We start from the raw sequence: 19,102 nt of genomic DNA, 5'->3' as shown, positions 1-19,102 counted from the left end.
GCCCAGCCACGTGACCCGACCGCGGGTATATCTGCCGGTAACTTGCGTCCCAACAAGCATCTCACCACCTGCGCGATGCCGGCCGCGTGGGCGCTCGCCCTCCTCTGTGCCGCCTGGAGCGGCCGGGGCCTGGGCCTGCCGCGCGCGGCCACCTGCGGCGCCTCCTGCTCCCAGGTGAGCCCCTGACCCGCCCCGCTGACCCGCCCCGCTGACCCGCCCCCGCTGACCCGACCCTCTGCAGGCCAGCGCCGGGAAGACGGGCAGGCCTGCAGCTCGGAGTATCACCTGGCTGGGGCAACCGGGGGTGGGGTGGGGGTCGTGGGGACACCCTGCGGGCAGGTGCGGGGGGGCACAGAGCAAAGGTGGGGGGACAGTGCCCCTCGAAACCTCTCAGCCCCTGAGGGCAGGCATGCGTGTGCTGCCTGCGGGCCGTAGGTGTGTCCCGTGTCCTCCCAGTTCTCCAGCTAGAGAAGCCTGGGGCAGCACAGGGCTGGGCACTGGGACACCGGGACACTTGGGGACACCCTGTCCTCTAAGAGGAAGGCGGCCGCAGGCCAGGGGGCTTGGGGCAGAGCTGAGGGGACACTGCTAGGGGATGGGGTGCGGGGACAGGGCTGGGGGGATAGGTAGGTGGGCAGGGCGGGAGACAGCTGGGGAGCAGGGATAGGGGATAGAACTGGAGGGACGGGCTGGAGGGACAGCGTGGGGAGGAGGACAGAGCGGGGGGACGGGACTGGGGGAGAGCTTGGGGCTGCCTGTGGTCACAGTGCAGGCTCAGGACGTGCCACCAACCTCTCTGGAGTGGTCGAGGCACTGGCCCTGGGCAGGCGGGGGCGGGGATCTGGTTTTGGACATGGAGGGCTCAAGCCCCCCGCGCCCCCTGGACAGGTCAGTGCCCCAAGCCCACCCTGTGCCTTCAGGGTGTCCAGCCTGGTCCTCACTTGGTCCCCGCCTCAGAGACAGCCCCCAGACTCCTGGCTGGGAAGCCCCGAGAATCCCCATGGAAACCCCCAGGCGGCCTTGCCCGCCCACCCGAGCCTCGCAGGGAGGGAGGGCCACCTCCCCCTCTCACCTGTCCTCGCTCTGTCCCCAGGGCCTCGCCTGCAGGAGCCGCAGCAGCCGTGAGTATGCCACATGGGGCGGGGTCTCCTGGCGGGGACATCGCCCCTGTCACTGGCTCGCGCGAGCTGCAGAAGTCCCACTCCCCCTCCCGCACGGCCGCTGGCGCCTGTGCAGAGCTCCCGTGGAAACCCACCACTCTCGGAAGCTGGTCTCTGCAGAGAGACGGCCACAGGCAGGGCGAGAGCAGCACAGACTCGAGCACGTGCATCCGGGAGACCGCGGGCAGACACACCAGCAGGGGACAGACAGACAACTGGGACAGACAGACGGACAGTGGGGTAGACAGATGGACTGTCATAGACAGGCGGACAGTGGCAGAGACAGATGGACATTGGAATAGATGGACAGTGGGATAGACAGATGGACAAGGGGATAGACTGACAGTGGGATAGACAGACGGACAGGGGGATAGACTGACAGTGGGACAGACAGACGGACAGGGGGATAGACTGACAGTGGGACAGACAGACGGACAGGGGGATAGACTGACAGTGGGATAGACAGATGGACAGGGGGATAGACTGACAGTGGGATAGACAGATGGACAGGGGGATAGAATGACAGTGGGATAGACAGACGGACAGGGGGGATAGACTGACAGTGGGACAGACAGACGGACAGGGGGACAGACTGACAGTGGGACAGACAGACGGACGGGGGGACAGACTGACAGTGGGACAGACAGACGGACGGGGGAATAGACAGGTGGGCAGTGTGATAGACAGACAGACAGTGGCATGGACAGGCGGACAGCAGTTTTTGGACTTGGCTGAAGCAAATGCCAGGGGGCTGCTTCTCCAGAGGCAGCAAGTGGGAGGGGCTCGGTGACCTGCCCAGCCCTGCCCTGTCCCTGCTGAGTGCAGCGGTCTCCCAGCTCCTGACGCACTGTGTCCAGGACCCGGAGGGCTGTCCCCCGGTCAGCCTGGGCCACGCTTCCCTGGAGGAAAACCGTAGTTCAGGCACGTGCAGTGGCACCGGCAGTGGCACCCTGGTTCCTCCCCTCCCCATTCTCAGACTCTCCACGGACTCCCGGGCACGAGCCGCACTGGACAGCTCTGTGATGTCTTACGTGTTGTTGGAGTCCGTTTGCCACAACCTTTCTCAGGGCCGCACTGTTCTGGCCAAGGCCACAAGCTGTACAGCACATGGTCCCCTCTGGCCAGGCCGTGCCGGTCAGCTTGGGTGCCGGAGGCACTCGGACCCGCTTCCTGGCAGCATCTCCGGCATGGCCGTTGCTTTCTTCCCTGGAGCCCGGGGGTGTCTCTGCACTTTTTAGGCTGGTGGGGGTCTGCCCTGCCCCCGGCTCGCCCCTCTCCTCCTGGGGGCACCTCGCTCCCTCCCCGGTGGCGGTGTTCGGGACACCTCAGGCCTGAGGCCACTGCTTTCGTCCGACAGGGGAGTTCAGTTTTACAAAACTGTCCCTAATTTTTTTTTTTTTTTTGCTTTTTTGGGTCACACCTGGCGATGCACAGGGGTTACTCCTGGCTCTGCACTCAGGAATTACCACTGGCGGTGCTCAGGGGACCATATGGGATGCTGGGATTTGAACCCGGGTCGGCCGCGTGCAAGGCAAACGCCCTACCCGCTGTGCTATCTCTCCAGCCCCTACTGTCCCTAATTTTGCTCCAGCTGCCCCACAGTTCCTATTACTGTATGTGTGGGCCACAGGCAGCTGGGCTGGGGCCACGTGGAGTCAATGGGGGGTGCGGCACCCAGGTCTCAGACCTGCAAGGAGAGTGCACCCCCCAGCCATAGCCCCTGCCCTTAGGTTCTTTTCTCTTTTTTCAGTGAATCAGCGTGAGCTACAGTTACAGACTTACAAACTTTCTTGCGTTTCAGCCATACAATGATGCAGTACCCATCCCTCCACCAGTGCCCGTTCTCCTCCGCAATGGACCCAGCATCCCTCCCACCACCCCCACCCCGCCCTTTTAGGTTCTTAACACCTTGTCTCTTCATTTCCATTCAGCCCAGGGGTACGACTCTCCCTTTTGACTCTCCCTTTTCTGCGAAGTGCATTCATTTCCCCTAACGTCAGAGTGACTCTCAGTTCCATTGCCTTGGGTCAGATGGCACTTTGCATCATCCACACCCTGTTCCTCTGAGGGTTTAGGGGCCTGCAGTGCTCCGGGAGGCAGAGAGCCTGCCAAGGGGCATGGGCTGCCTCCAGCCCCCCACCTCGAGGGGAACCCTGGTTCTGGACGTCCTCCCTGGCCTGTTCCCATCAGGCTTGTCCCATGCCGGAGAACCGGCAGAAAGAGCAGAAGCCACCAGGTGGCTTTGGCTACCAGCTCTCCTGAGCTGGGTTCTGTGCCGTCCAGCGCTGTGTCCTCGTGGCTTAGTGTGGGGGAGCTCCCCGTGTGCGCAGGGTCAGTGGAGGCCCCTCGTCCCCAGCCCTCCCCAGGCCATTTCCCTGAACTCCCGCCCGTTCTCCGCAGGGCCCGTCCTCAGAGACGTCTGCCGGCCGCCCCCCGTGTCCATGCCTGTGGGGGTCCTGGGAGGCCTGACGCTGTCCACAGCTCTGCAGTGTGTCCCCCCGGGGGGCTGCGCCCTGCGCCTGCGTGTCCAGGCCACCGTCTCGCTGCACGGTGAGCAGAGGCCTGCGCAGAGCTGCTGTGGGCCCCTACCTGGCTGGGGCTCGGGGACCCCCACTGCCCCGTGAGCGGAGACTCACGGGGTGGTGCTCCTGCACCCAGGAAGCCTGCGGGGCCTGAAGGCCTGCTCCTCGAGCCTGGAGACCCAGGAGACACAGTGTCAGGCCGTGCGGCTGCCCAAGGCCACCCACTCGCAGGGGGCAGGGCAGCAGGTGAGGCCCGGACCCCCAGCCTGGGGCCTGCACTGAAGCCCCACAGCCCGTCTGCGCCCCTGACCCCCGAGACTCCCAGCTCACACCTGCCCCCACCCAGCTTCAGGTGCACTTTGAGTGCTTCGAGGCCAGCGTGGGCCAGACCCTGCATGTCACCCTGAGGACTATCCCCCACTTCTGCGGGGTCCAGCTGGCCCACGAGTACCGCGTGGCAGGTGAGGGCCTCCGGCATTCTGCTCTCCTGTGGTCCCGTGGGCGTCGCTGGGCCACGGGGGCCACACGGGCAGGGACTGGCGGGGACCAGCATGGGGAGTCCAGCATCCCCTGTCACTTGTCATCTGCAGACTGCTCGGACGAGGACGTCAGGAGGCACGCCCGCGAGTGCTTGGGTGAGACCCCCGAGGGGGCGTCTGCCTCCCCGACTGGGGCAGTCCTTTCCTGGGCGCCTGCCCAGGCAGGGTCAGCCCGTCCCGGCGCTCAGGCCAGGCCCACTTTGCCCCACACAGCCAGGAAGCTCACCTGGCAGGTGGACCGCAGCCGCCAGGCCGTCCTGGTGCAGGTGCCCGAGGCCCCCGGAGGCTCCGACTACTACGTGCGGCTCTGTCGCAAGTGGTTCACCTGCCAGGACGTAGTTGGGCCACTGCAGGCAAGAGGGGCCACCTTCCGCCACGAACCACGCCCGCCGAGACCACGCCCCTCCCGTCAAGGCCCCGCCCCGCTACAGGCCACGCCCCATTTCACCAATAGTTACCCCATCCCTCCATCTGCCACGCCCCCATCCCACAGGCCACGCCCCTCCCTTACACCAAGGCCACGCCCCTCCCCACCGGCTATGCCCCACTCCACCACAGGCCACGCCCCGTCCCTCCACGGGCCACGCCCCCGCCCCAAACCCAGGCCTCCTGTCCCCACCCAAACACCCCCCACCCCACCCCGCCCGCAGGTCCCCGCGAACAGGATTTCCCGGGCAGTGTCGCTGCCTTACACCCAAGCGCTGCCGTGCCTGTGCCTTGAGGTCAGTGCGTGTGGGGCCTGGGCAGTGGGAAAAGAGAGAGGGGTGGTGGGGGCCTGGAGGGGTGACTCTGCTGACTGACCCCTGCCCCTTCCGCAGGGCTGGCCTGCGACCCCCGACGCCGTGCGCGTCCAGATCTGCCCCTTTGAAAATGGCACGTGCGCTTCTGTGCGGCGAGGAGGGGCGGGAGGGGGCGGGACGGGGCCTGGGGGAGGGGAGGGGAAGGCAGGGGTCCTGAGGGGGCCCTGGGGGCTGGAGGAACGGCCCTCACGCCTGCCACGGCTGGCCTCTGGCGGGGGTCCCTGCAGACACAGACGCGTTGTGGGACGCCATCCACTTCCACCCCGTGAGCCGGGCACTGAGCTGGGAGCCCTCCTGTCCCGTGAGTGGCCACGTGAGCCTGTGCTGGCGCCCAGGGCCGGGAACCGAGTGCCGAGAGCTGGAGAAGTCGCAGCGGCCAGCGCATGGCAGAGTGAGTATCCACTGAGGCTGGGGCCTGCACGACCCCCCAGCCTGACCCTGACCGGAGCCCCTGCCCTCAGGTGCAGTATCCCCAGGTGGACCCACAGCCCCAGCTCTGCCTGCAGGTGAGTGGCCGCCCCCAGGGCAGGAGGCGGGGAGCCTGGAGGGTCGCCGCCCCCGACGGCCCCTTCCCCTCCAGGTGTGACATCGGGGCCGGGGGGCCTCTTGCTCTGCAGTTCTCCACCACGCTGGGCTCTCACCTGCGGTGCCCGTTCCTGGGGTGGCCTGGCCCAGGTGAGGCGGCTGCGGGCCTTGGCGGGGGCGGGAAGACGGGGGCTGGGCCTCACCCACCTCCCCCGCAGCCTGGAAGATGACCGTCCAGCCTGCGCCCTCTGGGGGTCTCCTGCGGGTCACCTTCCTCTCTCCCGGCCCTGCCTGCTTCCAGGTGCGCCTGTGTCGCAGGGGCGCCCCCACCTGCCACCGGGTGGTCCCCACCATCCCGGTGAGTCGAGGGCCCCCCCCCAGCCCATGGAGGGGCACCCAGCGCCCCGGTGACCGGCCGCTCCCCTCCCAGGTGGACCCTGCAGCAGAGCCCTGGGTGGCCTTCGCCGACCTTCCTGGAGAGGAGCTGTGTGAGGCTGACACCTGCGTCCAGGTGTGTGGGGTGCCCGCATCCCCCCCTGTCGCTCTGCCTCGGCCCCCAGAGCCCCCCGGCCTGACCACTGCCCCACCCGCAGGGCTGGAGGACCGACCTGCTCTTCTCTGCCCCCCAGCAGCTGTGCGACCCGCCCTGCTGTGAGTGCCTGGCCAGGACGGGCACCGGGGGCGGGAGGAGGCCAAGGCGGACCCCCCTCTGCTCCGAGCCTGGCGAGCCTGTGGCCGGCTGAGGCAGCCCCCCTGCCCCGCCCCAGCTCCCACCGCAGGGGCAGCAGCCTGAGGCGCCAGAACACGGCTGGTCTCCGCGGTGCGGCCGAGTGGGGATCCCACCCAGAGCTGGCGGAAACCCCCACCAGGACCGCCAGGCCTGGGCATCATGGCGGCCGCTGACCCGGGCAGGGCGCGGGGGGCAGGCGTGGGCAGGAAGGACCCGGAACTGGGAGATGGGGGCCAGCTGCCCCTGTCCTGCCTCTGCTGGGCCCAGGCTCCCCTGGACACCTGTGGTCACAGCCCCACCCCTGGCCTGGCCACAGCTTTGCCCGGCTCTGGGGCACCGGGTGAGCGACCTCGGGGTCTCCACCTCAGCGCTGTGGCTGACAGGCGATGGGCATGGCCTCGCGCCCCCTCAGTAAACACCTGTCCACCTGATTCGCCTCTTCCTGGGCACGTGGGGCCCCCCGCCCCTGCGCGGCCCCTGTGGGCTCTGACACGCCTCCTGCGTCGTGGGCACGCGGCTGCAAGGGCCCCACCACGCCCTCCGTGTGGGTGTGGACGCCCCCCGTCCTTCAGCCCCACTGACACGGGGCCGGCAGCCTTCCCGCCTCCGGTCCCCTCAGGCTTGGCCCGTCCAGGGCTGCTCCGGCCGTGCAGAGACCAGCACTGAAGCAGCCCCCGACCCCTGAGCGCCCCGAGATGGGGGCCCAGGGCTGCCCAGCTTGGCCCTGACCTGGCCGTCCATACTGGGAGGAACTTGAGACCCAGAGCAAGGACAGGCTTCTCCCTGACCACGGATGTTCGAGGCTGGGGAAAAGGGGGTGGGGGAGGCGCCCGGACCTGCCTCACCAGCCCCTTCTGATGGGCCGGGCCGGTGTACAGCGCCACCAAGTGGCAGCACTCCGCGCCAGGGCCCACGTCCACACTGGCCTGGGCCCCAGAGGACCCCTCCCCACCGGGCCACTGCCCAGGGGAAAGTCCCAGGCCCTGTCAGGCCCCAAGGAGGGGCCACTGGGTCTCCCAGGGAACAGGGCGGGGTAACTGGCCGTCCCCTGCGCCTACCACGTGCGTCTGTCCATCTGTCCATCCTCTCGGGCGGGTGCTGGCACTGTGGGGTCTTCAAGGAGCCTATAGTGAGGTCGCCACAGGCCGGCCTGGGCTGAGAGCCTCAGCCTAACTGTGGACATTATAGGGAGCCCCCAGCCATGGGGGTCAGTCAGGTCGGGGGTCATGGGCGGCCAGTATGAACCTCTGGTGGGTCCAGCCACCACACCAGAGGACGCAGCAGAGACGGACGGTGGCCCCTGGTGCTTCCAGGACGCGTGCCCAGCTCCCCAGCCCTGGTGTCCACCCCCGCCCAGGTCCCTGGCCCAGGGTTCGGGCCAAGGGGACAGTGCCTCCCACGACAGTGCTGGCCCGCTAGGTGGCCAGCTCACCTGCCCAGTGCGGGGCCCCTGACACACTGGGGGCTGCGGTGGCCCGTCTGCAGGGCAGGGCTGGCCGGGTCCCTCCGTAAGCTGCCTGAGTGGCCGCTCTGTGGGTGCGGACCACGCGTGAGGGCGTCCTGGGGGCGTGGGGGTGGAATCTGGAGGGGCGAGGGGCGAGCACGGCCCTGGGCCCTGGGCCGCCGCCCAGCCTGGCCCACTCCCAGGCCTCACCCGCGGAGGGCAGAGCTGCCTGCCCGAGCTGGTCACTCGCCCGATGTTCCCTGGTGTGCCCTCCCCGGGGCACACTGGGCGCCTGCCCGCTGCTCTCGCCCGGTGGCGGCAGGGGGTTCAGCTTCAGCTCGTCCCCTGGGGGTGCTTGAGGCCCAGCGGGCTGAGGGCGCAGATGGGGGCGACCTGGGAAGAACGCAGCTGTTGTGGGGGAAGGGCGGCCCCCAGGCCTCCCCAGAGGGGGGCTGGGAGGGCTGAGTGCGGCCCGACCGTCTGGGCTTCCCTGGATCCTCCACAGGTCCCTGGGCCCCTGGGCCCCCTCTGGGACCCCGCCCCGCCCCAGCGGGCTGACATCCGCCGTGGTGCCATCCTGGAGCCTGGGTCCCCTCTGCTGCCCAGGTGCTGCCCCAGCATGGGTGTCCACTTAGGAGAGGGCCGGGCTCCTCCTGCTCACTCTGGGAGGTGACCAGGGCCCACGCAGCCCCCCGGAGCCCCTGGCCCACCAGGAAGTGTTCCCCACAGGCGAGTCCTCGGACCCTGTGCTCGGCTCCCGAGTGAGCTGACCTCTCTCTCCCAGCAGCCTGGCTGGCGTTTACTAACAATGCGTGTTAGTTCTTGGCCTTATTAAGAGGTCAGTTTGTGGGGCTGTGGCGATAGCACAGCGGGGAGGGCGTTTTCCTTGCACACTTAGGACCCGCGTTTGATTCCCAGCATTCCATATGGTCCCCCGAGCACTGCCAGGAGTAACCCCTGTGCATCGCCGGGTGTGACCCAAAAAGGAAAAAAAGAAAAGTCAATTTGTTATTTTGGCTTTGGGGCCTTCCACAGTGCAGTGGCCCCTAGAGGGGCTCAGGGGACCCTGAGTGCCAAGATTTAGAGGCTGGGCTCTCCTGCCCCTCGACTGAGAGGGTAGACTTCACCTCTGGATTTATTGGCGAGAGAGACTTTAGGTGGACATCCCTACACCCACTGCCCCAGCCCAACCTGCCCGATGGCCCGGTCACTGTGGGGAGTGACCATAAGTAATCAAGGTATTTGCTATGCAAATTAGGGGTCAGCCCAGACCGGGGAGTTCCAGTCCCCAAAGCCTTTTCCCTCGGTTCCTCTCTAGAGTTTCCTGGTACTTTCCAGACGCCTCTTCCTCCACCAGAAAGACCCACTTCTGCCTTTGTGGCTCCTTTGAGCCAGACTGCACAGGACCCATCCCTGGCTCACGAAGGTGACAGGTGCCAGCCCAGGCGCAGCATGTTAGCAGTGACCGGTCCAAGGTGGGTCCCGGAGACCCCGCTAGGCGCAGCACAGCACGGGGAAAGCTTTCACAAAAGCCGGGTGAGGCGTGTGTGCTGAGAACGAGTCTAGGAGATCTGAACAGATATTTACAGGCGGGAAGATCTGAAGGCTGTCACAAAGCAAATCGATGGACAGATTCAATTTAGTCTGTCAAAATACGAGCGGCTACAGGGGCTGGAGCGATAGCACAGCGGGGAGGGCGTTTGCCTTGCACGTGGCCGACCCGAGTTCGATCCCCAGCATCCCATATGGTCCCCCGAGCACCGCAAGCAGCTAGGAGAACCCAAATGCCGCTGGTGCACTTGGAGTCTCATGTTTAAATTTCCAGGACAGAACCTCCGTGGTGGGGAACAGCAGGACTTTGGGATGGACTCGGGGCAAGTGGATGGGCTGAGGTTGGAGAGAACGCAGCCCCTCTGGGGAATGCGTCCGTGACATCCTGCTGTGGCTGGCCTCAGGACTCTCCCCGGTAAGGACCCCACGTCAGTCTGACCGGAGCCGAGGCCGCCTCCACCTGTCTCCTTCTCACTGGCCTAAGCGCGCTCCTCGGTGGAGCAGGGCTGCAGCCAGGAGGGCGCCTGCCGCGTGGCCTGCCCGGGCGGTGTCCCCGGCTCTCCCATGGTGATCCCTGAGCAGAGCCAGGCGTGAGCCCTGTGCATCTCTGGGTGTGGCGCCCTCGCAAATGACAAAGCCGTATTCCCGGCGTTTCTCTGCCGTTTCCTTCAATGCCACGTGTGTCCACTTGTGTCTGCTGTGCTCACCAGACTCCCTCGTGACGTGAGCGAGCTTCTCGAGAAGCTGAGAGAACACGTCCAAGCTGTGATGTCACCGCTCTGACTGTGATGTCACTGCAGTGATGTCACTACTGGCACGAGACCAGGGCCCTGACTGATGTCACTGCCGTGATGTCACTGCTGGGCATGAAATCAGAGCCCCGGCCGCTGGCTGCCCTCCTGCCCTGCTGGCTGACATCCGTCCCAGCATAAGCCGCTCTCTCGCCAACAAATCCCCCTTTTCCTCAGTTGTTCCTGTAAGTTTTGGTTTTTCTTTGTGTCTTTTTTTGCTTTTTGGGTCACACCCGGCTCATATACCCAGGAATCACCCTGGCGGTGCTCAAGGGACCATATGGGATGCTGGGAATCGAACCTGGGTTGGCCGCATGCAAGGCAAATGCCCTATCTGCTGTGCTATCGCTCCAGCCCCAGTTTTTGTTTTTTTAATCTTGGGGGCCACACCCGTCTGTCAGAATCACTCCTGACAGTGCTGGGGGGACCATACGTGAAACCATGGATTCAAACGGGGTCTCCTGCATGCAAGGTGCTCACCCCCTCCCCCAGTCCTACCCTCCCACCCAATCCCGTAACTTTTGGGAACAAGACCCTCGCCTCACCTCATACGCAGAAAAGAACAAGACGTGAGCCAGGAACCCAGCCCTGGGGGCTCCCAGTGTACTCTCAGGGACCCCAGGAACAAAGGCCGGGCCCAGAAAGGACAGGGACCAGGTGGGCAGGGCCGGGGGCGTTGTGGTTAACACCAGGAAGGGCGGGAAAGGGCTCCTGCACCACCAGACGAGGAAGAAGGTGGCAGCTGGACCGCTGAGGCACGGGAGGGCCTACTGACTGGACTCCAGTGGGGATCCAGCCGTGGCCCCCGGGGGTGACTGCGACCTGGGCAGTTTGTCCAACCCAGGAGGCTGCTGGTGCCAGCGGCGGGCAGCTGGGTTCTGCCCACCTGGGAACTGACGAGCACTGTGAGAGCACCACAGCCAGGCTGGGGGCCCCGGCCGGACGTGTGCTCTGGCCTTGCCACACGACACACGAAACAGCAAAGGGTAAAGCCCATGGGAGGGAAGAGTAAGGAGTGAGAGTAAGATGTTTGCACGTTGGGGACTGGAGAGTACAGTGGCGAGGGTGCTTGCCTGGCATGAGGGCAACCTGGGTTCTCAGTGGCATCTCATATGGTCCCCTGAGCTCTGCCAGGAGTAATTCCTGACTGCAGAGGCATCACTGGGTGTGAGCCAGAAAAAAAAAAGGGAAAAAAAAATCAGTTATCACTGTGATCCTGTTGCTCATCGATTTGCTCAAGCGGGCACCAGTAACGTCTCCATTGTGAGACTTGTTACTGTTTCTAGCATATCAAATACGCCACAGGGAGCTTGCCAGGATCTGCCATGGGGGCGGGATACTCTCAGTAGCTTGCCGAGTTCTCTGAGAGGGACAGAGGAATCGAACCTGGGTCGGCTCCGTGCAAGGCAGATGCCCTCCCCACTGTGCTATCGCTCCAGCCCAGAAAAACAAAGAAAAAAAAAAATAGTTGCAACTCCTAGAACTTGAGACTGAAGTACAAGGCCTGCACTGTGTGGCCTGAGCTATCACCGAGGCAGGACATACACCATCCAGGCGGCGACCCGCATCCCAGAGTCCATCCCCACATCCCAGAGGGTCCCAACTACCAGGAGTAACCCCTGAGCATCACCTGATATGGCCCCAAAAAACTTAAAACCTGCAATTCAAAAAAAAAAAAAATACAAACCAAACTTATACACTTTAAACCGTAGAGAACACCTTTCCACACTAAGAGGTCGCTACGTTCCTTGATTAACTACCAGTGCAGACACCAAGACCGACCTTCCCAGGACCCCTGAGGGCTAGAATGAGGACCGGGCGCAGGGGGTGTGGCGACTCTTCCCCAGCTGTGGGCTCACCCCACCGGGGGGCGCCACCTCCTCAGCACCTCAGCCAGCAGCCGGGCGGCCCCTGCCAGCAGCTTGCTGGGCTGGACAAGGCCTGGCTCTGTGGTTCGGGCAGCCAAGGCTCCCGGCCCTGGGCCTGGACGGGAGACCCAGCACCAAGGCAAGCGTAGCGGCCTCAGCCTCGAGCCTGGCCTGGACTTGGCTGGCAGTAAGGGGCACGCAGAGGCCTGTGCCCACTGCCCCTCTCCACACACCCACCCGTCACTCCCACCAGCCCACAGGACCGCCAGCCACTACTCCCAGGCTGCCCAGTGCCCCTGGTGGCCAGGCCCGCCCCTGCCCTGCCTGTCCAGGGCTCCACACACTGCCAGGCGCCCAGTCACAGGGAGGGGCCTCGGGCCCACAGCAGGTCCCGGCAGCCCTGTCCCGGAGCCCCCGAACCCCCCTCCGTGGGCCTCTGGGCCCAGGCCTGACCCAGGGGTGCCACAGGAGCTAGTTCTGCAGTACCCACGGCGCCCAGTGCCACCCAGAAGCCCACACTCACCCAGCCCAATAAACCAGAACATGCCTCCGTTATATACAAAACAAATTTAATTGAAATACCTGTATAAAAAATATGATCTTGACATCTTACTTTTGAACTCAAAGAACCCCCCCCCCATCCATGGTGCCCTCATGGGGCCCAATGAACGCAGCTGTGAGAATAAGTTAAAGGCTTGAGACCCCCGACCCCCCACCCCCCAGCTTCCAGAGCCCACGGGCAAACTGTACAAGGTCAATAATTTAAAACCCACCCACCAGGGCGCCAAGTCGCCCACCCCCTTAAATTAGCCTCTATACAAGTCCATCTCCCCAGACAGGCAGGAGGGGACGGGGTCCCCACGCAGCTGCCGGCCCCTCGCACCCTCGGAGGCAGCAGAGCTGCAAGGGGAGGAACCTAAACAAATAAATTAAACAATAAATAGCCCGGTGGGCCGGAGGCCCTCCTGGGATCACACCATAAATAACAGACTCAGCAGGCCTGCGGCAGGGCCCGGCAGGCGGCCCTTGTTGCATTGCTTGTGCACGCCCGGGAGTCTCCCGGGAGGAGGTGGGCGCTGGGCATGGAGTCCAGAGTCCAGGACAACTGGCCAGGTCCACCTCCGCAGCAGCACAGGAGAGAGAGGTCGGCGGGAGGGTCCACGGGAGGGTCTTTGGACGGGGCAAGCTCAGAGGAGCACGGCCGGGAGCCGCGTGGGGAAAGGCACTCGAAGCGTGGGGCCGGCCGGCCGCGGTGGACCCCCGGGGTGTGGCCGCCCCCCCCTCACAAGCTCTCACTGCTGGATGTGGTGCTAGCCGCGTCGGCGGCGTCCAGGGCACAGAGTCGCAGCGCACAGCTGTCCGGGGCCCCGGCCTCGGCCCCCAGCATCCAGGGGTGGGCGGAGATCTGGTCCAGAGAGGGCCGCTCCGAGGGCCGCAGGGAGAGACACCACTGGATGAGCTGCTGACACTCTGCGGAGACAGGAGGGTCAGCGGCGCGCCCAGCGCTCCCCCACCCGCCCGCCCGGCCCGCGGGCCCCACGCACCGGGAGAGACCCTCCTCCGGAAGAAGAGGCGGCCCCGGAGGATCTCCTCGTCCTGCTCGAAGGGGATGTCCCCACACACCATGTCGTAGAGCAGCACGCCCAGGGACCACACGGTGGCCGAGCGCCCATGGTAGCGGTGGTAGCGGATCCACTCGGGGGGGCTGTACACGCGCGTACCTGGGGGACCATCGGGCTCAGGGCGGGGCGCGGGGGATAGGGTGGGGGCTGGGGGTGTCCCTGCTGGCAGCCGCCGGCCGCCCGGCGCCTCCGCGGCGCGTCCCCGCCCTGGAAAAACCCCGTGGGCGGGGCCCGGTCACATGCGCGCGGCTCAGCTTTCACAACACGCGGGGGCGGGGCGGCGCGGGGAGCCCCGGCTTCCCCACGCTCCGCATTGCGGGGATCCCTCCCGCGGCGCCCCGCGCGCACGCACACCCGTGCACGCGCCCCCCGCCCCGCGCGCCGCATCCCGCCCCGCCCGCGCGCCCCCCCACCCGCCCGCGCCCCGCCCCGCCAACAGCCGCCCGCGCTCACCGTCGAAGTCCGTGTAGACCGTGTCCTTGAGCAGCGCGCCCGAGCCGAAGTCGATGAGCTTGAGCTCGCCCGAGCGCAGATCCACCAGTAGGTTCTCGTCCTTGATGTCGCGGTGCACCACGCCGCAGCCGTGGCAGTGCCGCACCGCGTCCAGCACCTGCGCGAAGAAGCGGCGCGCCAGTGGCTCGTCCAGGGCGCCGCGCTCCGTGATGAAGTCGAAGAGGTCCTGGGCCGGCTCGGGCCGCTCCAGCACCAGCAGGAAGCCGTCGGGCCGCTCGAACCAGTCCAGCAGGCGGATGACGCCGCGCGCGCCGCCCGCCGCGCCCACCTTGCGCAGCAGCACCACCTCGAGGGGCACGGCCGCGCCGCCCTGCGGACAGGGACAGTGGCCGGCGGCCGGCGCGGCGGTCAGCGCGGCGGCCCCGCGGCCGGCGCCCCCCCCGCACCCCCCGCCGCCGGGCCGGCCACGCACTCACCAGGCTGCCCCACTCCGTCACCCGCTCCTTCACCACGTGCTTCACGGCCACCTGGGGAGGGACACGGCGGTCAGCGAGCGGCGGGCGCGCGGCGGGAGGGCGCGCGGCGGGAGGGCGGGCGGGCGGGGGCCGGCCGGGTGCACTCACCGGGAGCCCGTCGGCGAGGCGGCTGCCCGCGTAGACCGTGCCGAAGCCGCCGCTGCCCAGCACGGCGCCCACCTGGTAGGCTTTCTCGAAGCTCTCCTTGTCCGCCTTGGCTGCGGGGACGGGACGCAGCGCGTGGGCGGGCGGCGCCGGCCGTGCCGGACGCGCCCCCGGCCCGCGCCCGCGCCCCGCGCCTACCTGGCTGCAGGATCTTCACGGGCAGGTGCTCCACGCCGCCCGGCGCGCACAGCTGCGCCAGCGAGCCGAACTTGGACAGCAGCATGGCGGGCGGCGCCGTCCGCGCGGCGCGGTCGCCCCGGGCCCGGCCCCGCGTGGACGCGCTAGACGCGCCGGCCGCGCCGCAGGCCGAGCCGCTCGCACGGCGCCGCCGCCTCGCCCCGGGCTTTTGGGCCGCGGCGGCGCGGATCCCTCCGCGGGGGCGGGGCCGCGGTCGCCCCGCCCCTTCCGCCCCCGTCGCCGGGGCGCGCGCGGCGGGCCGGGCGACCGCGCGGGACGGCGGCAAGGCCGGCGCGGCGAGGGCGGGGCCGGCCCTCCCCGCGGAGCCGGCGACGGCGCGGGGTGCGCGGGGGGCCGCGGCGAGCCGTCGGGACTAGATTGCGGGAGCGAGTCGCGGAGGCGCACGGCGCGGCGTGACGCGCCTGCTCCCCTCTGCGCACGCGCAGCTCCGACGGGCGGCGGCCCGGCGCGCGGGGCGGGGCCGCGGGAGCCAATAGGAGCCGGACTCGCAAAAGGCCCCGCGCGTCCGGCCAATAGGCGCGCGTCGCGGGCGGGCCCGCCTCCGGACGCTCCGCGCGGCCCCGCCCCCGCCCGGCGTGCCGGCGGCCGCGGTGCCCGGCCCGGGGCGGCTGCGCCCCCCGGACCCCCGGGACCCCGCCTGCCCCCGCCGGCCGGCCGCCTGTCGCGCCGCCCCCCCCGGCCCCCGCCCGGCCCCGCGCCGCCCTCCGCGCGCTGCGCCGCTCCTGCCGCCTGCGGGTCACCGCGGCCCAAGGTCAAGGCCGTCCCCGGCCCCAGCCCCGGGGTCGCCCGGGAGCCGCCCCGCCGTGCAGGGGGACCCGCCCGGGCCGCCCCCTGCGCCCCCGGGGCCCCCCGGGCCCCGAGGGCTGCTCTGGCCGGGCGTGAGGCGGGTCTGCAGGGCCCTGGCCTCGCGTGGCGCCCGCACCCGCCCCGGGGCACGTGCCCGCGCGTGGCGCCCCCGCCCCGCGCCGCCGGCCGAGCCCCTCCTGGCGCTGCAGGATGCCCATCCCTCCTGTGTTTTCCGGGTTCCTGGAAGGCCCATCCGGTGGGTCTTAAAAATAGCTTTGGGCCCCGCCAGGCCCGCCCAGGCTGGGGGAGGCCGCTGGGGAGGAGGCCCGTGGGCCCTTGTCCTCCTGCCCCAGTGACCTGAGGCCGGGAATGCGGGTCCTCGGCGCTGGGCGTTCTGCTGGGCCCGGCGGGGGGCCTCGGAGTGGGGTTTCCCGAGCAGGGCAGGAGGGTCGGGACACCCGCGCCCCGGGGTGGCCCTGCAGTGCCCCCTCCCTGCCCTGGTGACAGGCAGGCTGGCGCCCTCTCCCCACACACCGCTAGAGCCACCCCACGGGTGCTGCACCCGCCCTCACCCGTGTCCACGCCTGTCTCACTGACCACCCACCCTCACACGTGTCCACGCCTGCCTCACTGTCCACACGCCCTCACACGTGTCCACGCATGCCTCACTGTCCACCCGCCCTCACACGTGTCCACGCATGCCTCACTGTCCACCCACCCTCACGTGTGTCCACGCCTGCCTCACTGTCCACACGCCCTCACGCGTGTCCACGCCTGCCTCACTGTCCACCCGCCCTCATGCGTGTCCACGCCTGCCTCACTGTCCACACGCCCTCATGCGTGTCCACGCCTGCCTCACTGTCCACCCGCCCTCATGTGTGTCCACACCTGCCTCACTGACCACCCGCCCTCACGCGTGTCCACACCCACCCTCACATGTCCACACCTGCCTCACATGTCTATACCTGCCTCACACACATTCACACTCCACACACATGCCCACACCTGCCCTCAACACACAAGTCCACACCTGCTTCACACACATCTACACCTGCCTCATGTCTGCACCCGCCTCACACACGTTCACACCTGCCTCACACATGTCCACACCTGATTCACTGTCCACACCGCCCTCACACATATGTCCACACCTGCTCACTGTCCACACCGCCCTCACACATATGTCCACACCTGCCTCACTATCCACACCGCCTTCACATACATGTCCACATCTGCTTCTTGTGTTCACACCCACCCTATGTACACATCTGCCTTACATGTCTGCTGCCTCACACACATCTACACCCATCTCACACACGTCTACATCCGCCTCACATCCACACCTGTCTCACACACGTCCACACCTACTCCACACACATGCCCACACCTGCCCTCACACACATGTCCACACCTGCCTCACACGTCTACACCTGCCCTCACACATTTATACCCGCTTCGCACACGTCTACACCCGCCTCACACACGTCCACACCTGCGTCACACACATACCCATACCCGCCGTTACACACGCTCGCTCACACACACTTGCACATACATTTGCTCACACACGAATTCATCGGCTCGAGACACGGTCATCTGGAGAGTGGGCGCTTTCTGGGGTCCTGCTTGCCCACCCCTGCATTCTGGCCTCTCCCCCATCCCGGGGGCCCACCCCAACCCTTGGCCTCAGAGAGCTCCCGGCTGCCCAGCACACCTGGACGACCCGGGACCTGCCCAGGGCCACTGCAGGCCCCGCCTGCTCCTGCTTCAGACCCCGGCCCCTCCCGCAGGGAGCCTGTGCCCCTGGCCTGGCCCAGTGGGAGGCTGGCCAGTGGCTCCCCTTCTCCCTTTCCCTCTGGCCTCTCTCGGCAGCCTCTCACCCGCTCGGAGGCTGGCCAGTCACAGCAGATTTTGCAACTTTCCCCAAAGGCGGAGGGTGGGGGTTGGGGCGGCCCTAGGGCCAGACCCTTTTCCCAGCTCAGGAGCCCGCTGGACCCGGCTCTGGCGTTCCCGCCGTGCCCATGCTCGGGGAGGGGTGGGCTCGTGTCTAGGCCTGGCCAGGAGAGGCGGGTCAGGGGCCCCTGGGGCCACTGAGGCTGCAGTCAGATGAGACGGGCCCAGGGGGTCTGGCCCCGGCCCCTCTCCTCGTCCCCGCCAAGCCCCTGCTGAGCCCTGGGCCTGTCCCAGCCTCTCCCACTCGCCTGGTGAGGCTTCTGAGCTCTGGGATGGGGGCCTCCGGGGCAGTGTGGGGCAGTGGTCTCCGTGTCCCCGAGCCCAGCACTGGCCCCGAGACACCAGGCAGGCCTTGGGCCTGAGCAGCAGGGCGGGAAGGGCGGGAGTCCAGGGGCTGGTCAGCGCAGGCCATGCTCCTGCCGCGGCACCTCCCTGTCCTCCCGGCCCCCTGCAGGGTCCGGGCGGCCTCCCCGCTGTGCCCCGCCCCAGCACACCCCAGCCTGTGCCACCAGAGAGCCGCTGACTCAGGGCCCAGGGCCGGGAAGAATGGGAAGAATTCCCCAAGAATTCCCACTCACTCCTGGCGGGCCCCCACCCAGGGATGCCGCCTCCCCAGGCTCCCACTCGCCGCTTCCGGAAGGAGTCCCCTCACCCCCTCTGCGCTGCTGGCTCCTGCTGAGGCCAGGCTCTAGACCCCACCCCTCATCCCTGCCTCCGCACCCCTCATCCCTGCCCCACCTCCCTAATACCTGTCCCACATCCCCCACCCCTCCCTCTTATCCCTGCCCCTGCCCCCTCCCAAATGCCCCCACCCCTCACCCCTGCCCCACCTCCCTAATACCTGTCCCACATCCCCCACCCCCTCCCTATAATCCCTGCCCCTGCCCCCTCCCGAATGCCCCCACCCCTCACCCCTGCCCCACCTCCCTAATACCTGTCCCACATCCCCCACCTCTCCCTCTATTCCCTGCCCCTGCCCCCTCCCGAATGCCCCCACCCCTCACCCCTGCCCCACCTCCCTAATACCTGTTCCACATCCCCACCTCTCCCTCTATTCCCTGCCCCTGCCCCCTCCCGAATGCCCCCCCTCACCCCTGCCCCACCTCCTGGATATCTGCCCTGACCTCCTCACCCCCCGTACCCCTGCCCTCCGCCCCACCACCACTGCCTCTGATTTGGAGGGACCCTGACCAGCCCAGGTGGGTCAGGGACGGGACCCAGCTCCTTGTCACCCGTCACCAGCACCTGTGTCCTTGCTGCTCACCCCCAGCCCTCCCTGGGGGTGTCTGCACCACCGCCTGCCCCTAGCACCATCCTGGGGCTCCAGACGGTGGGGAGGCAGGGGGGCGGCAGGGAGGCCCGGGGCGGGGGTGCAGGGGTGCTCGCCGGGGCTCCCAGCTGCAAGCGGCAAGTGTCTCCGGGCTGGGGAAGGACAGTGGCTGCCCCGGCCCCTCCCTGGGCCCACTGGCCCCTCTCCAGT

At 67.6% G+C, this 19,102-nt stretch overlaps 2 protein-coding genes across 3 annotated transcripts; one reads left to right on the top strand and one right to left on the bottom strand.

Annotated features, from left to right (window-relative positions):
• Positions 1-40: 40 nt before the first annotated feature.
• On the top strand, positions 41-6,678 carry IL17REL (interleukin 17 receptor E like). Of its 2 annotated transcripts, XM_055142330.1 has the most exons (16): positions 41-174; positions 1,094-1,121; positions 3,561-3,710; positions 3,819-3,928; positions 4,008-4,143; positions 4,273-4,317; positions 4,435-4,574; positions 4,872-4,943; positions 5,040-5,094; positions 5,249-5,412; positions 5,483-5,527; positions 5,639-5,696; positions 5,765-5,904; positions 5,977-6,057; positions 6,140-6,197; positions 6,314-6,678. In XM_055142330.1, the coding sequence occupies exons 1-16, from the start codon at positions 76-78 to the stop codon at positions 6,337-6,339; spliced, it is 1,407 nt and encodes a 468-aa protein (XP_054998305.1). In that variant the 5' UTR covers positions 41-75; the 3' UTR covers positions 6,340-6,678. The 2 variants fall into 2 exon arrangements, with proteins under 2 accessions (XP_054998305.1, XP_054998304.1); XM_055142329.1 differs by having other exon boundaries at positions 4,029-4,143; positions 6,140-6,678.
• A 5,965-nt stretch (positions 6,679-12,643) lies between these two features.
• On the bottom strand, positions 12,644-15,028 carry PIM3 (Pim-3 proto-oncogene, serine/threonine kinase). Its single transcript, XM_055141815.1, has 6 exons — positions 14,824-15,028; positions 14,629-14,738; positions 14,482-14,532; positions 14,006-14,375; positions 13,475-13,651; positions 12,644-13,400 (listed from the first exon to the last, which is right to left on the bottom strand). Exons 1-6 carry the CDS (start codon positions 14,906-14,908, stop codon positions 13,213-13,215), a joined length of 981 nt encoding a protein of 326 aa, XP_054997790.1. The 5' UTR covers positions 14,909-15,028; the 3' UTR covers positions 12,644-13,212.
• Between the last annotated feature and the right edge of the window lie 4,074 nt (positions 15,029-19,102).

Source organism: Sorex araneus, chromosome 6, assembly GCF_027595985.1.
Source record: "Sorex araneus isolate mSorAra2 chromosome 6, mSorAra2.pri, whole genome shotgun sequence".
Taxonomy (NCBI): Eukaryota; Metazoa; Chordata; class Mammalia; order Eulipotyphla; family Soricidae; genus Sorex; species Sorex araneus.
This window is presented reverse-complemented; position numbering and strand designations above follow the sequence as displayed.